This window comes from Oryx dammah, unplaced genomic scaffold (assembly GCF_014754425.2).
Source record: "Oryx dammah isolate SB20612 unplaced genomic scaffold, SCBI_Odam_1.1 HiC_scaffold_11050, whole genome shotgun sequence".
NCBI classification, from domain to species: Eukaryota; Metazoa; Chordata; class Mammalia; order Artiodactyla; family Bovidae; genus Oryx; species Oryx dammah.
This window is the reverse complement of record NW_024080444.1, coordinates 11,300,372-11,318,458: the sequence shown is the minus strand read 5'-3', so window position 1 is coordinate 11,318,458 and position 18,087 is coordinate 11,300,372. Positions and strand designations below refer to the sequence as shown.

The 18,087-nt window shown below is 41.6% G+C and overlaps 1 protein-coding gene, 1 non-coding gene and 1 pseudogene across 2 annotated transcripts in view; 2 read left to right on the top strand and 1 right to left on the bottom strand.

Moving 5' to 3' along the window:
- Window positions 1–5,450: 5,450 nt before the first annotated feature.
- On the bottom strand, window positions 5,451–9,356 carry LOC120860197 (annotated as a pseudogene).
- On the top strand, window positions 7,772–7,843 carry TRNAC-GCA. The gene has a single exon. It is a non-coding gene; the product is annotated as a tRNA-Cys (tRNA).
- Window positions 9,357–10,624: 1,268 nt separating the features above from the next.
- The window catches only part of LOC120860224 (programmed cell death 1 ligand 2-like), a 67,606-nt gene continuing 60,143 nt past the window's right edge, over window positions 10,625–18,087 (top strand). Inside the window, exon 1 of the mRNA XM_040236006.1 lies at window positions 10,625–10,986. Within this exon, the coding sequence (XP_040091940.1) occupies window positions 10,965–10,986 (22 nt within the window). The 5' untranslated portion in view covers window positions 10,625–10,964. The remainder of the gene's footprint in view (window positions 10,987–18,087) is intronic.

Below are 18,087 nucleotides of genomic sequence, written 5' to 3'. Positions count from 1 at the left end.
GCAGCTGTAGCCTGTGAGGAAGGGACAGAAGGAACAAGGAAGGAAAACTAAAGAAACTAAAGCTGACAAAGAGGAAAAGGAAAGATGTCCACTTATCTCTGGCTTTTAATGCAAAACATGTAGCTGTCAGATAATATCACACATCCTCCAGCTAAAATCCCCAGGGTTCTGCCCTTAAAGATGGCGTTTTATTTCCCAGTCCCTGACCTGCAGGGGCTCCATTCAATCTTTTATTTATTTACTTTTGATCAATCTTAAAAGGTTTTGCTTTGACCAACAGGCTCAAGAACTCCCATTAGCTCTCTAAGGTTACTCCTGGTATGTATGTACATATGTATGTATGTGTATGTATATATTTCTGATTATTTCTGGAGTGTCTGGTTGAAGATGGAATCAGAGACACATATTCTTACCACAGTAAAGAAAAATGATAGTAAATAAAGGAACCCCAGTATTAGACATGAGGGTTAAACCTCATTTCTCCCATTTACCTGCTATGTGACCTTCAGCAAATTGTCTGCCTTCTCTGGGCCTCAGTTTCCCTATCTATAAAATGGGATCCATGAGAGTACTTACCTCCTAGGTTTGCTGTGAGAGTTAAATGGCTTAATATACATAAAGTTATTGGAACTGCCCTGGCAGTGTTTAGACCTCTATGAATGTTAGCCTGTTACTGCATTTAGTAATTCGATAAGAATTACTAAAAGTAGTAGCAGACTGCACATTCCCCTAACTCCTTCTGCTCAGTCCTCACCCACACCAAGCCTGTGTGTCAGAATGTCCACCAAAGACAGTGTCTGAGTGGTCAGGGAGGCTGGAATGAAATGTGTGCAATGGCAGACCTCTGGTTACAGTGGTGGGCCAAGCATTTTCCTCACCTTCCTCCACCTGTGAAAGTCTGATCCAGCCAAATCCCTTGATGCATTTCAGTCTGTATTCATTTCCTTTCCATCTTCTCTTCACCTTTCATTACTCCCTGGTCAGTAGAAGAGGCTGAGTCTCAAGGCTACCACTCCCATTCCACATTCCAGCTTCATTTGCTAAGGAAAATGCTCAGGATCACTGGGCAAGTGATGAAGAGAATTTGGGGCTAAGAAGAATCTTTCCCAAGCCTGATTGATACAAAATACCCTTGGACATTATACTGTTAGAAGGTTCCTTAAAAGTTAAGTGACATTTTATAGCTAGTTAAACTTCCCTAATGGGTTTCCTAGAAAAGCCAGATATTCAGAGAAATTGTAGAGTACTGGTGCTCTAACAAAGAGGTCAGTAAATTCTCCACAGAGTTCCTTCACAGGTTTGAAAAATTACCTGCTCACATAGGAACATGCTGGAAACCTGACAGCAGGGACTGCCTCTCCATTTTTACCCTCCCACAAACTGACCCCTGGCCTAGTTGTCCTCCCACAGCTAGTCGCTGCAGAAGCCACATTCACGTGAACTTCTGTCAAGCCGGCTGACCAGCCAGTCTGTTTCCTTGCAATATGAGTTACTTTACGGGACATGTGTCTTTAGGTTAATACCCTTTTGATCCAGAGATTCCACTTACAGCAAATTGTCCCAAGAAATAATCAGAGAAGTGCCCACGGCTCACTGTGTGGGTTCAGTCAGTGGTGCCAACTGTTTTGTAATATCAACACTGGAAATAACCTAACTGACCAGAACTAGGGGATGGCATAAATTAATTATGTCACAGTCATACAATGAAATACTTATCAGTCTTTACAAATAAGTATGGGATCTATAATTATTGACATGGAAAGATACCCACAATATCTTTGATGAGTAACAATAGCCATTCACTGAATAGTATCCTCAGATAATGCTACTTATTAAAGTTGTATTCATATAGATGTGTCCAGAGAGCTATAGAGAATTATGTTCACCAAAACATAAAAGCAGTTATCTCTGGAATTAGGTAATGGGTAATCTTTACTTTTTTTCATTAAAAATATTTTACAATAATACAGTATATCATTTTACAGTCTAAAAAAAGCTACATTTTAGTTCTGAGGGACGAAAATGAGCTAGGTTTCAGGTTTTTGGAGTGAGATCTTGGGTTGGCCACACCAATCAGGTAATAACATAATAATAATAATTAACATTTATTGAGCACTTACTGTGCACCAGAGACCCTGTTCTAAGCACTTTCCATGTCTCAAATCACTTAATCTATATGACAATGTAATGAGGCAAGCCCTTTATTACCGGTATTTAATAAATAATAAGACAGAATCCAAGAGAGAAAGTCATTTGTTCAAGGTCTTAGGGCCAGGACATGGTGAAACAAAGATTTGGACAGAGATCTCTGGTCGTGAGCCCTGTGCTCCTCCGAGTATGGTTCATCTGCTCCTTTTCGGCAAGGAGGAGTTGGGGTGCCGGGTCTGAGGAGCGGGCCGGTGACAGGAGCAGGACTCTGTCCTCTTTTCCCTGCTGTTCCCTAAGGCTCCTCAGCCTCCCACTGTCCATTTGTTTGCTTAACCGCCCTAAGCTTCAGCTTCCTCTTTTGTAAGACAAGGAAGCCTTCGTAAGCCATCCAACCTAGAATTAATCAGTTCCTTCTCTATACTGTGTACCGACCTGGTAGCTCCTTCTGTTGTGGCACTTATATTGCTCCCCTACTGTCACCACCAACATCCCATCTCAGGCTGAGAGGCAGGCCCCAGCGTTCCCCAGTGGACAAGTTGTCACAGAGGCTGGAAGACCCCTGCACACTCTCTGTGCCTACATTTACCACCCTCCGTGAGAATCCTGTTCGTTTGTCTTTCTCCCCATTGGACATGAACCCTTTGAGGCAGAAACAATGTCTTAGATACTTCTGCATCCTTCATGCCTGGAACATAACATTGTTCAATTATTAAACATTCTTTGTGGACTGAATATCTGAAAATCACAGCCATGTGGCCCTAAGATTCCAGAGTAATAGGGAAAGCAGTACTTGCATATTAATTTATTTTTTGTTTTTTGCTTTCTATCTCATCTGACACCAAGTTCAGAGTAAGAATGGTCATTAAATAAAGTCACTGTTTTTAAATATTTATTTATTTTTAATTGGTTGATGATTGCTTTACAATATTGGTTTGATTTCTGCCATACATCAACTTGAATTAGCCATAGGTGTACATATATCCCCTCCCTCGTGAACCTCCCTCCCACCTCCCTTCCTTTCCCACCCCTCTAGGTTGTTACAGAGCCCGGGTTGAGTTCCCTGAGTCATAGAGCAAATTTCCATTGGCTGTCTATTCACATATGGTAGTGTATATGCTTCCATGCTACTCTCCCCATTCATCTCACCCTCTCCTTCCTCTCCCCCGCCTTGTCCATAAGTCTGTTCTCCATTGCTGCCCTGCAAATAGGTTCATCAGTACCATCTTTCTAGATTTCATATATATGTGTTAATATACATTATTTGTTTTTCTCTTTCTGACTTACTTCACTCTGTATAATACGCTCTAGGTTCATCCACATCATTAGAACTGATTCAAATGCATTCACTTTTATGGTTGAGTAGTATTCAGGTATATATCCCACAGCTTCTTTATCCATTCATCTGTCGATGGACATCTACGTTGCTTCCATAGAGAAGTCACTAATTTTTGACATGCCACTTAAGCAAAAGGGACCAGAAGGCTCTATTTTACATTGATCATCTAATGGAAGATTCTATTCATTCTATGTAAATTATAAAATATCATGAACAGAACTCCTTCTCTTGTTTCAGGCATTTTACCTGTAGTGCTTAGTTAACTCACACAGCTGGTGAGGAGTGGAACCTGATCCAGCTTTTCAGCCCCTGTGTCAGCTGCTCTCCACTTTCTACATAGCACCACCCCTCTAACCAGTTACTGCGGTTTCTAAAAGCAAACCTGCCACTAACTCTGGCATCTTAGGAGAGATTAACTCATGTCTGAGTGCTTACACTTTTCTCCCCACTGGTAAACTAAGGCTCATGATATCACCTCTTTTTAGCCAAAAAAAAAAAAAAAAAGAAACCGAAGAGGCATGGACAGATATATTTAAACAGCCACTGTTAATCTCTGGGTAATCTCCTACTTTTTCTCCCTTTCACTTACTTTTCTTCACAAGGACTGCTGTGACCATCATCACCTAGGAATTCCCTAATGTTGAGTCACCAATTAGGGCAGACTGGTTAATTCAGAACCACCTGAAAGAAGTTTTGAAAAATACATATTTTTGGATCGCACCTCTGGAGATTTTGAATCAAGAGGTCTGGAGTAATGCCCCGGCATCTGTATGTTTTTTGAAGTTCCCCAGGGGATTCTGCTGTGCAGCCAGATCTGGGAATCACTGATCTGACCCCAAAACATGAGTCAGCTGTCTTGTCCTGCCCTTGACTACATGAATCATCATTTCACTTTTTTTTTCCCCCAAAGTGAATTGAAACCCAAGAGCCAAACCTCAGATTTCCTTTACCTGACTGTAACTTCAAATGTCCCCTTCACTTGGTCCAAGCACTGCATCTGCTTCCCCAGGTGAGGCTTCAGGTGATAGACTCCCTCCACTGTTTAGTCCTGGGAAGATGTTGTAGTCTTGACCAGCCCTGGTTAGGAAGTCCCTGGGTGAAAAGGCTGTGTGATATTTGATTTATAATAAGACATGTCTATTTGGTCTTTTGTCTCCATTTCTGGCACAGAGTTCCTAAAAAGTTTGGAACTCTGGGGATCCTTCAGTCCTGAGTTGGCTGGGACCACACCAGGTTCATCTTAGAGCAAGCCTAGATGTTTGGGTTCAACACTCTTGCCTCCCTCCGACCTCCCAGCGATGAGCCAGGACAAGGGAAAGGGAGACGTTAGAACATATGTAGATTATTTGGTTCTGTAGGTTTACCTTGTTCTTCTCCTCCCAACCACCCTAAAAATGAGGTTGGGCATAGTTAGCTTGCAGCAATAGGTAAATCTCAGGCATTTTTGCTCTTTTGTGTTATTAGAACTGTCTGATATAATAGAGACCCACTTGAGCAAAAATCATAATTCCACACAGGTATCTGGTCAAATCAGAAGCTGGGACTACACCCCAGACTATAGAAAGGTCTGGAACAAGTACCAAAATTCTGGTCAGGGCCCCTCTGTTTCTCATCTACTAACTAAAGAGTTTCTCTCTGAAGAGTTTATATGGGCTACATATTCGAAGATGCTCATAAACGGTTTTTTAGAAATTGTTGCCAATAGTTTCCTGTCAAACCTCCTAGCCTGTTGAGTAGAGCATGACCCTTCGTCCCATTTATTTTCATTTCTCTTGGGTATATATACCTAGGAGTAGAATGCTGAGTCATACCGTAAATCTATGTTTAACTTTGAGGGGAACAGCTAGAATCCAGTCCCTCTTGAAATTCCAATCATATATCCTTTTCATACATCCCCCCTCCTTCCAGAACAGGCTAAAGTATGGCTCTGTTATCTTGGAGTTGGGGAGGGAAATATTTCCAGGCTTCAGTCTGGCCTGATAAGGACCCAGAACTCCTGTGCCCCTGATTTCCCTCCCTCTGTGTCACCTGAAGCCTCAGTAACTCTGGGGGTGTTCAGAGGACACTGAAGGCTCTGGGGCCTAGAATTCGGGGTGACCCCATTTTCTTCATCCTTGAAAACAGCTCTACAGTTTTTCAGACCCTAGAGGTAAAGAACCCGCCTGCCAGTGCAGGAGACGTTAAGAGACGTGAGTTCAATCCCTGAGTCCAGAAGATTCCCTGGCAAAAGAAATGGCAACCCACTCCAGTATTCGTGCCTGGAGAATCCCATGGACAGAGGAGCCGGGGGAGCTATAGTCCATGGGGTCACAGAGAGTCAGACACAACTGAATGACTTAGCACACACACAAGGTATGGGATACTCCAGTGAACCCCCACCCCTACTTCAGGAATTTCAGGCAAGAAGCAGGTATTAATGTCTACAAAAAGGCACTCTCAAGCATCACGGATGTATGTCTAGCACCCCCTTTTCTCCCAAGAACCAGAGAAGAAGAAGACAGTAAACATTCCCTCCAGGCCCTCCACAACCTCCTTGTTGTCTCTTGAATCCCTCTCATTTAGTTTTTCTTGTTAAAGGCCAATGAAGCATTTCAATTTCTCCCATAGTCCTCTCTTCTGCACCCTCATTTCCTGTCCCCACCCTTGCACTTGGGAGATTTCTCTAGGGAATTTGACCTTAATGAAACCTGACTTTTGTGACTTCGGTAACTTTTTTCTCTATGAGGAGCCATCTTCCCAGTTATTTCTTCCCCATTCGGTGACATGGGGATTGCTAGAGCAGGAAAAGTACTTAATCACTATTTTAAATCAAACTATTAAACTTACAATAAACCTCCCATTTAGATGAGTTTCTTTCAGAAAGTGAAGGAAACCTGGGCCTCGTTCCTTCTAAATACAACCATCTCAGTTGCTCTGGCCAGAATATTCATCCACACTTTCCCTTCCCTCACTTTGAGCAAGGGTTTTCCTTCACAGATAGAGATCACATGGGATTCCAAGCTACGTGTGTGACTTCTAATACGATGGCAAGTGACCAGCCTCCAGCCCCTGGGTCGACTGCAACTGAAGAAGTCTAGCTTTCAGGGTGGCCCACAAGTGGATTCCCGCCCCTCCTCCATCTGACTCCCTCAGCCTATGACTTTTTCCTCGCCTCTGAATCCCCTGTCCCCATTTTTTGAGAGAGGAGGTTAGCCATCATTCCTTTTTGTCACATTCCAGATAAACTCATATCAAGACGTTGGCCCCTGACTTTAGGAAGGTTGCTAAGGCTGGTTCTAGCTAAGTTGCTGGCTTCTTGCAGTTCCCGAGAAGCTCTTTCTGGGCTCTTTCTCTTTGTCCAAGTCCCCCAAACCCAGGGAACATTTCTTTCTCACACTTAGACTTGTGTTCTTTTTTAATTTTTTCTTCCCAATAAGGCCTAGTAAAGTGGGAAGTACTAGACTCATTTTTTGGACCTGAAGTAGCTAACATTGATTTAGCACCTGCTAGTGACAAGCACTGTTCTAAGTGTATATGTGAGCTTTTTTTTCTTTTACTTCCCGTTTTATTGAGACATAATTAACATACCACACTGTGTAAGTTTAATGTGTGCAGTATCATGACTTGACATACATGCATCATGAAATGATGCCCACAACAAGTTAGTGAATATTTATCATCTCATAAAAATACCAAATTTTAAAAATTAGAAAAGAAATTTTCTCTTTCTTAGGATTTACTCTCTTAACAACTTTCATATATACCTTACAGTAGTGCTCGTTATGTGTATCCTTTGTACATTACATCCCTAGTACTTGTTTAACTTATAATACTGAAAGCTTGTACAGTTTGACCACCTTCATCAAATTCCCCCTCCATCCGCCCTTGCCTCTGGTAAACACAAATCTCATCTTTTCCTGTAAGTTTGTCAGCTTGCTTTTGAAGGATAATTTACCTATAACACTATGTTAGTTCCTGGTACACAACATAATGACTCAATTTTTTTTTAACATTTTATTTCATGTGAATTTCATATGGTACTAAAGTATTATATGTTTGAACCTGTCACTCAAATAGGAGGTTCTTTCAGTTCTCTAGGCCAACCTTCTTTCAGAGGCAAATACTTATTTTTAAAATAATATTATGTAGAACATACATAGAAAATTTTCTCTTATGAAAACAAAAGTATTTGGACATTTAAAATTTAGTACAGCTTAGCATCTGAGCTTCCCTGGTGGTGCAGAGGTTAAAGCATCTGCCTGCAATGTGGGAGACCTGGGTTCGATCCCTGGGTTGGGAAGATGGGCTTCCCTGGTGGCTCAGAGGATAAAGCATCTGCCTGCAATGCAGGAGACCCAGGTTCGATCCCTGGGTTGGGAAGGTCCTCTGGAGAAGGAAATGGCAACCCACTCCAGTATTCTTGCCTGGAGAATCCCATGGACAGAGGAGCCTGGTGGGCTACAGTCCACGGGGTCGCAAAGAGTCAGACATGACTGAGCGACTTCACTTCACTTCACTTAGCATCCCAGTTTCTGTTGATAGATTTAGTTAATTGTTAGGAGGTTTATATATAGGAAAAACTCAGTAAATGGTAGATATATTTTAACCCTTAATTAAGGCTAACTTAAATTTGTTCTTATTTTTTAAATTAATTTTTAAATTTTATTCTGTTTTTTTGGTTGCACTGGGTCTTTGTTGCTACACACGGGCTTTCTCTAGCCGCAGCGAGTGGGGTCTGTTCTTCATTGCAGCGCACGGGCTTTTCATTACAGTGGTTTCTCTTGTTACACAGCACGGGCTGCAGGCACATGGGCTTCAGTAGTTGTGGCTTAGGGGCTCTAGAGCACAGGCTCAGAAGTCGTGGCACATGGGCTTAGTAGTTCCGCAGCAGGTAGAATCTTCTCAGACCAGGGATTGCACCGTGTCCCCTGCATTGGCAGGCAGATTCTTAGCTGATGCACCACCGAGGAAGTCCTATGTTCTTGTATTTTTTTAAGAAGAAACTCCATTTGTAAATTCAAATTTGGTTTTCCCTTTATAATTTTTTGCTCAGTATTTCGAACACTTTGATTTTCTTCTTTTTGTAAAGACTTTGAGTTTCTCTCTCTTTTCTCCTCTCAAATTCTTGCTTCTTAGCAGCAAGCTTAGCTCTTACCTGTTTATGTTCTTCAAGTGTTTTTTGATTTGATAGTTTTCTTTTTGTTTTTATTTGGCATAGTAATAGAGTTGTTTCTAGCTGAGATTGCTCAGTGTTCAAACATTCTTCAGACAATACCTGGTCAATGCTACATTGCTCTTCTGACAAAGGCAGGTCAACTTGTTCTAACAAAGACTAGTCAGCTTTTCTTTCTTTTTAAAATTAATTAATTGATTTATTTGGCTTCATTGAGTCTTAGTTGTGGCACTCAAGATCTTTCATTGGGCTCTGAAGCACGGGCTCAGTAATTGCAGAGTGAGGGCTTATTTGCCCTGCAGCATGAAGGATCTTAGTTCCCTAACCAGGGATCAAACCTGCATTCCTTACATTGCAAGGCAAATTCTTAGCCACTGGACCACTAGGGAGGTCCCCAGTCAGCTCTTCTAAGTTGCTTCTGGAGTTTTTCCTCTTTAGCTGAATAGAGATGTTTCTGATGATCAGGGTATCACTCTGTGAATTGAGATTCCTATGAGGTTTGAAACTTCTTTTCCCTTCATAGCAATATCTTATAATCTTGCTGAATGTTTAGTTTTTAAATGCAAAGCCTTATCCCTCAAGAACACTCCCCATGAAGACTTGGAGATGGTTAGATCACCATGTTCTTTTCACATTTTCGAATCCTACTTGTAAAGCACTTTCACCATGTGTCCCAAAGTTCCCTGTCTGCCACTTTCCTGGAAGCCTCACCAATGCCATGGGGCCCAGATGAGGTAGAGGAAGGGAAACAGTAGAGAGTATATCTCCCTCCTGAAGAAAGGCAGGAACTCTGGGGGGTGGTATGTGGACCCCACAGATGCTAAACTTTTTAGAGTCTTGCAGGGGACATTCGTCCATTCTCCGAAGGGAGGTCAAGTAACAGCAGGCAACTCTCATTGAAAGCATATGCCTAGAGCTATGGGTGGAGAAGCAGTTCCCCACACAGCCCAATTCTTGGGGTCTAGACAGCCACTCCTATTTGCAGCTACTACAAGTTTCATCCCTTCTTCTTTAAGAGATAAAATGTAAAGAATGAGAAGGAAGAAAGGAGAATGCTGCTTTTTCAGAAGAAAAACAGTTAGGCAGGAGAGATTTAGAGGTAAGACATGTTAAGAGGATTAGAACACATCAGAGAAATATGACTAAGAAAACCTACCCTGTCTCTTCTGACCTCAGTCCTATAAACCAAGGGAATTGGGGTCATAGGAATGGAGTTGGTCTTCCAGGACTACATGCAAGTTGTCCTTTCCTTGCCAGCAGGTTTGAGTCTCCCTATTGAAAAGCCTCATGGTGTAGTGGGGCCTCAGAGGCCTGAGTTAAAATACAGCCATGAAACTGAGGAAAGGTTGCTTGATGTCAACTGTTTCCTTATATGTATCATGGGTCTAACAGTATCTAGACCACAAGTTGCTCCAAGAATGAAATGAAGCTCTGTAGAGGGTTGAAAAGCATTCCCCCAAAATTCCATGCCCACTGGAGCCTCCGAATGTGACCTTATTTGAAACTAGGGTGTTAGCAGATGTAATTAGTTAAGATGAGGTCATACTGGAATAGGATGGGCACTAACACAATGGCTGGTGTTCTTATAAGAAGAGGAGAGGACACAAAGAATATGAGCAAGGAATAAGGTCATAAATAAGGTGAAGATGAAGGCAGAGATTAGAATGATCAGCTGCAGCCAAGGAATGCCAAGGTTTGACAGGAGCCCCCAGAAGGTAGGAAGAGGTAAGGAATCATTCTTCCCTGGAGCCTTCAGCGGGCATACAGCCATGTGACACCTTGACCTCAGACTTCTAGCCTCTGAAATTGTGAGAGAAATGTAGAGAGACTGTGGTTTTAAGCCACTCAGGTTGTGGTGATTTGTTACAGGAGCCTAAGAAAACAAATAATATCTATGCAAACTTCTTGGTGCGTAGCTAGAATGTGCAACGCTGAAAGTGAAACCAAAGCTTCCCAGTAGGCTGGGCTATAATCAGTTCCTTAGAATCAGTTTTGGTTTGAATTGTCCTCATGTTAAGAGAAAGCCTGAGCTGGATGGGGATGATTTCTTTTCTCCTCTTGCTTAATGTACCTTATATCCATATTTTTTTGTCAGCCGTCATCGTATGTCCCTCTGCCAGCTAGAAAGAACCCAGTGGTCTCGCTAGCAACCTAGGTTTTATTTTCATTTTGGCTGTTTGTTTTGTTGGCTTCTGTGAGGACTGACAACGAGCAACTGTTTGTTGTTTTATTTTCTTTTGAGTCTTTGCCTGAGGAGCCTCACCAAGGCCTGATGGGAGTATCAAGTGGGCTGTGATTGTCTCGTTTTGTGAGTTGGTGTTGTGGACCATGATGAGGCTGCCACAGTCGGGTAAGTGCAGGCACATTTTCTCTCCAGAGCACTGGAGATGTGAGAAACTGCCTCAGAAATTGTGTTCAGGGGCATAAGCAAGCTAATTTCCGCCTGTCCTCAAAACAGTAGGATTTCTCTTGCTGGTCCTATGCTTATCATTCTTGCTGAGCAGTTTTAAAAGGTGAGTTGGTTTTTTTTTCTGCACAAAATAAATGTGAACAGAAGAAATTAACTATTCCTGAAATTGTCACTCCACTTAGAATTTTGGAAAGTTAATGGAACTTAAAAATTTGGTGTTTTACATTCAACATCTGTTTGTGATTAACCCTTTGGCAGGCAGTCAACATTCCACAGTAGCCTGTGTTTACAAGATATGTACTAAAAATCAATTGTTTAAAACAAACAAACAAACCAGGACTTCCCTGTGGTCCACTAGTTAAGACTCCTAGGTTCCAATGCAGGGGTTACAGGTTTGATTCCTGGTCAGGGAAGTAAGAGCCCACATGCCGAGGGACACGGCAAAAAAACCAACCATGTGCGTTAGCATATAGACAACCATTATTTAACAAAAGTGTGACTTGGGCCTACTAAAGGGCTTCTATTCTACATAAAATGATAAAAGAAAAGTTTAGCAAAATGAAGGAAAACCACTATTGGTCACTACCCATGTGTACATAATAGAATAGAGATGATAAGGAACTCGTGAGAAATGGTTGAAGTGAGGAGGTGAAACTTGAATGAAATAACCTACAGATAAGGTCTTCTAACCCTGAAATTCTGTGGTTCTGTGGAAGGAAATGAATGACATACATTGATAAAATGCACAGTAAGAATATTCACTGTGAGCAGTAATCAGATAGTTGCGCATGTGTGGTAGGTCATTTCAGTCATGTCCAACTCTTTGTGACCCCATGGACTGTAGCCTGCCAGGCTTCCTTATGCATGGGATTCTCCAGGCAAGAACACTGGAGTAGGTTGCTATGCCCTCCTCCAGGAGAACTTCCCGAACCAGGGATCAAACCTGCAGCTCTTACATCTCCCGGATTGGCAGGCAGGTTCTTTACCACTAACACCACCTGGGAAGCCCTCAGACAGTTGTAGCAGGAGTTAAATGCCAGTTGACCTGGATGTTCTTTAAGCTCCCTTTGAAGTCTAAGAGTTTATGAATAGATGAACTGTATCTGTTGCCACTCAGAACTGGTCTATTTGCCTTCATTACCTGAACTCTCACTATCAACATATCTTCCTTGCTTTCTGTTCAAGGTGTCTTTTCAGATTTCTTCTGTCTGTGAACCTTTCCATTAAACTTCAGCTCCTTGTAGGCTAAGACACAACTTTTAGGTCCTCTGAATCCCGAGTGCCCATCATAGTGTATATGCATATGTATATGCTTAGGTTCTCACTGAGTACTTGTTCAGTTGTTGAATTAGTTTGATGAAATGGCAGGTAAATCATCAGATATGGGATGTTTGCATAATATATAGCAGGCAATGGGGCCGATGGAAGTGAAGCAGATTCCTCAGGGACAGTATTAGGAGTCATACTTCAGATTGACTTGCTTTAAGATGCATTGGACAGTGATCCTTAGGTTGTTGTGTGTCATTTTTATTCCACATGGCAACATCCAAATATGCCGCCAGCATTAACTGTGTCATACTTGGGTTACCCTGTAATGAGGCAACTGCATCCTGGCCTCCTCATATCCCATCCTGGGTCTTCTGCAGTGGGGCTTCCTCAGGCTGTGTTCCCCTAATTTTCCAATCAACTCACAAAATTCTAGGATAGATGGAGGAATCTGAAAGTTTATCCAGCCCCAGTCACCTCAGTGCTCTCCAGCCTTTTCGAATACCCCTGGGACTGATTCCCAGTTCTTACTCTCCTGATCTCTCTATTGTCAGCCCCTTCTGCTTCTTGGGATTTTCCTCCTATGGCTCTGAGATATTGTGATAATGAAGCTTCTCACTCTTAGATCATTTCTTCTCTGCCTTCTTCTCTGGTCTCCAAATTTTGGAGCATTCCTCAGAGTTCAGACTTTTTCTTTCTAATCTCTTTTTTTATACTCTCCCTCTCAGAGAGTTAATTTATTTCCTAGTATCATCTCACATTTTTATTAGAATTAACTTTTTTATCTCTAGTCCCAAATAGTGTCCCAAACTTTAGACCTACAGTTTTCTTGACTGCCTTGCATTACTTCTTGACTCAAACTCAACCCATCATCTTCCCTTGAAAAATCAGTTTTTGGTCTTATATTTGTCCCCCACCCCAAATAACATCAATATTGTCTTGACAGTCTGGCCTCAAAAACCACAATCAACTTGTTGCTTCTCTTTCTTTCCCATGTGGCTGATCACTTGTCAATTGTTTTGTCAATTTTCCCATCAGTTGTCTTATAATAAATTTCTCCTTCTTCTCCCTTTCTTCCTTTTTTTTTGACCCTAAATCTGGGGCTTTACCAAACTTCTGGATGAATGCTGTGAACCCCCCAATCAAGTAGCTGACCTCTAATTCCACTTTCCCACTATTATATACTAAAGGGGAAAAAAACCTCAGATTTAATCTTTCTAAACTTCTTTTTTATTGTCACTCAGTGTTTGAATGACTGTTACTGTCTTTCCTGGCAGCTCTACCTGGTATTAAGCTCTTAACATTCTCAAATTGTATTTCCAGCCAGGTTATGCTCTTCATTGTCTTCCCCAACATGCCCTACATGTTTGCTCCTGGGCCGTCTGCAGTGCCCTTAAGAGTTGTTCAGCTCTCCAATTCCTATCAGTGCTTCAAATCCCATCACTACCAGTCAGTTTCCAGAGTTTTTTTATCTTCATGCAAAATATTTTATGCCACTTATTATTATTTTTAATGTGTACAAGTTTTAACCTTCTGACTGTGTTATAATGTCTTTAAAGGTAGGGATGCTTTCTTAGGTGAATCCTTCTATTGATTCTCACAGTCTAATACAAAAACTTGCAAAAAATGGGAGCTTAGTATTTATTGATTAAAAAGTTGAGATTCAATTTGAATTAAGTTAAATTTGAACTGCTAAGTTAAATTCATTAGAATTGTGTCTTAAGTCTACAGATAGTCTACCTGGGTCTCAGATCAAAAGTTCAACTTTATGTCTATGTACACACTCATATGATGAACGTAAAAGAGGAGAGTGAAAAAGTTGGCTTAAAGCTCAACATTCAAAAAACTAAGATCATGGCATCTGGTCCCATCACTTCATGGCAAATAGATGGGGAAACAGTGGAAACAGTGTCAGACTTTATTTTTTGGGACTCCAAAATCACTGCAGATGGTGATTGCAGCCATGAAATTAAAAGACGCTTACTTCTTGGAAGGAAAGTTATGAGCAACCTAGATAGTATATTCAAAAGCAGAGACATTACTTTGTCAACAAAGGTCCATCTAGTCAAGGCTATGGTTTTTCTAGTAGTCATGTATGGATGTGAGAGTTGGACTGTGAAGAAAGCTGAATGCCGAAGAATTGATGCTTTTGAACTATGGTGTTGGAGAAGACTCTTGAGGGTCCCTTGGACTGCAAGGAGATCCAACCAGTCCATTCTAAAGGAAATCAGTCCTGGGTGTTCTTTGGAAAGAATGATGCTAAAGCTGAAACTCCAATACTTTGGCCACCTCATGCGAAGAGTTAACTCATTGGAAAAGACTCTGATACTGGGAGGGATTGGGGGCAGGAGGAAAAGGGGATGACAGAGGATGAGATGGCCGGATGGCATCACCAACTCAATGGATGTTAGCCTGAGTGAACTCCGGGAGATGGTGATGGACAGGGAGGCCTGGTGTGCTGCGATTCATGGGGTCGCCAAGAGTCGGACACGACTGAGCGGCTGAACTGAACTGAACTGAACACCTTCATATGGGCTTCCCGTGTGACACAGTGGTAAAGAATCTACCTGCCAGTTCAGGAGCCACAGGAGGCGTGAGTTAGGTCCCTTAGTTGGGAAGAGCCCCTGGAGGAGGAAATGGCAACTCACTCCAATATTCTTGCTGGGATAATCTCATAGACAGAGGAACCTGGTGAACTACAGTCTATGGGGTTGGAAAGACTCAGACACGACTGAACCCTCACACACATTCATATAAATACACGTTTATAAGTTAAAATGTATTAATTATCTCTATGATATCATCTTAAGTCTCTTTTTAAAATGCCTTTTAGAGGAGAGGAGTGAAAGACTTTAGCTGGAATAAGGCCAGTCTTACTTATTATAACTTTATCTTGGACACTAGTAATCAAATGTTACTGATATGCCAATGGTACTTTTGGTAGTTAGAAATGGAATCACACATTAATACCTAAAAATATTATTTTCATGGTTCATCAAAAATCTTGGTATGTTGCACACTTGAAGATTACCTAACATGGTGAAACAAAATAGTTGAGATTTCTTGTTAGCTGCATAGATGGCACATAGAAGGGACTGTGGAAATCACCTAGTTCACCCTTCTTTTGTAGAAAGTGGAGAATAAGTTCCTAAGGCAGCAGAAACAAAGACTGGGTCTCCTGTCTCCTAAAACCTTTCACCATGCCACCAAGAGCAACAGCTTCTCTAGTGGCCTGGGTACCAACAGAAAGAGGACAGCAATTTGAGCAGCACCTTTCACAAATCTAAAAATGGTAGCTTTCACTTCTTCTCACTCTCAAGCTTGATCATCTCCTGACCAAGAGGGCCCTTCTTGACTCCTCCTGGAGCCATGAGAAAATTTCTCAAAGCTTATCCTATGCCATTCTGTTCCATTTTAGGTCACTCTTTCAGGCCCTGCCTGACTGAGTATGAAAGAGTTCATACTTCCCTCAACTACTTGCCTTGCCCTCAACTACTACAACATACTCATAGGCAGAATTATCAAGAACTACTCATAACTTCATTAAGAATTATCCAGAAATTAAGAAATTCAGCTAAACTAATAACTTGATTAAAAACTATTTTTTCCACTCACATTCTTAAGTATTTATTAGAGGCTACCCTGCCTGATACAAGGATAGCTGTAATCTTCCTCTGCTTGATGGAAAGACTAGCAAAACCAAATATGTCCATAAGGAATATATAATTAAGATGAAAATGAACAACTGACCAGGCATAGGCCAGGCATAGGAAAATATTTATATCCAAAACAAAGGTGAGTTTTAAAAGAGAAAGCTAGAGAAGGCTGTGGTTGTTTGAACATGTTCATTGCATTGTGGAAAAGAGTCATCACAATGCTCATTTGGCTGAAGAAGTACCTTACCCATCGCTGCTCTGTAAATGATGCATCAAGTTAATTGATTTAGCAATGCACTCTATAACTTCTCCAAATAAGTTCTTCCAGGCCCTGCCTGCCTGAGTATGAAAGAATTCATACTTCCCTAACATTAAATGCTTTAAGAATCCATTTTTTCAGAAAATGTGGTTCTCATAAGGAGCCCAGGAGGCAGAAGTCTTATCCAGATTGCCGTGTTTTGAGGGAGGTTGGTGAGGGACTTGAGATTCCTGTGGAAACATTCTTCTGGGAGATAATCTTGTCAATAATCTTACTGTTAAAAAGGGATAACTTTCTACCTTTTGTGGAAACTTTTGTTTCAGCATGTACCCTGTGCTTAAAGAATTCCAGGAATGAGGCCTCCTCATGCATGCGTGGCCCATTCTATTGTGAGTGGCTCTATTTGATAAAAAGTTCTTGTGTGTACCCCAAATAAACAGCCACTATATAGTTTCTGTTTCTCTGATAGAATTGTGTCAATTGGGAGTCTGTGACTAAGATTCCTGAGTATGATGCTAAATTGTCATGCATACAAACACTCTATAGTTTCTGTTTCTCTGATAGAATTGTGTCAACTGAGAGTCTGTAGACTGAGATTCCTGAGTATGATGCTAAATTGCCATGCATACAAACACTCATTCACTTGTCTGTTCAGCACACAGTTATAAGGACCAAATCAAGTGCAATCCACCTTTTGCATCCAAAGGGCTCTACAACCCTATATATATGGCCAGCTATGCTATGCCACTTTACATAGTGGACTTGAGTATCCCTGGATTTTGGTATCTGCAGACAATCCTGGAACCAATACCCTGCAAGATACCAGGGGATGACTGTACAAAGAGCTCCTCTTTGGCCTGGAAGACATCACCTTGTAAAGAGTGGGAGCTGCTGAAGTCTTTTAAGCAGGAGTGACATGGTTTAGGTTTGATTATTCAGTTTTCAAGAGATTGTTCTGCCTGCTAGGTAAAGGGATGGTTCATCCAATAAATATTAACTGAGTGCCTCCTTATTGCCAGACTGTGCTCTAGGGTTGAAGGCATAGTAGTAAGCAAACAGACAAAGATCCCTGCCCTTTGAGTGATTATATTATAATGGAAGACAGGTAATATTAATAGTATAATAAAACAGGTACATTATATGGTAAATTCGATGGTAAAAGTTTTGGGAAAGAGAGACAGACAAGGAAAATTGGAAATGCTGGGGAGGGGGGAGGTGGTGCTGTTGCAATTTTATATAAGGCAGTCTCACTAGAAAGAGCAAAGAAAACATCCAAGGGTGGGGATAGGCACACTGGCAGCAAGATCCACTCTTGAAGGGGTGGACCTGAGGAAGGCATTGTACAGGCTGGAAGTGGGCTCAGGGCCATTTGGGCAGGGAAGTCTAGCATCCCAAAGACACAGATTGTAATGGGTTGTGGGGTAAGGTTGAGGGCTCCAGATAATACCTCTCAGCCCAGCAAACACCCCACACTGCAGAAGGGGCATGGCCACAATAGGGTTTTCTAAAGCACAACAGGAGGGGCTTAACACAGAGGCTTCTCTTATATGGGTTATTGGAGGGACTTATGATTTTATTCTCATTGAAATATTGAGCCACCAAAATGTTTTGAGCAGACATGATTCAACTTATATTTTTAAAGACTCACTCTGGTTCCTGTGTTGAGAATCACCTGTAGGAAGCCAAAGTTAGAATCACCATGAGAGAGAGTGATGGCTGAGACTGATATATTAATAGAAGCAGTGAGATGTGGTCAGATTCTGGATATATTTTAAATAATGGCTTATAGGATTTGTTCATGAATCAGATGAATGTGAGAGAACATAGGAGTCAAGGATGACTCCAAGATTTGTGACCATT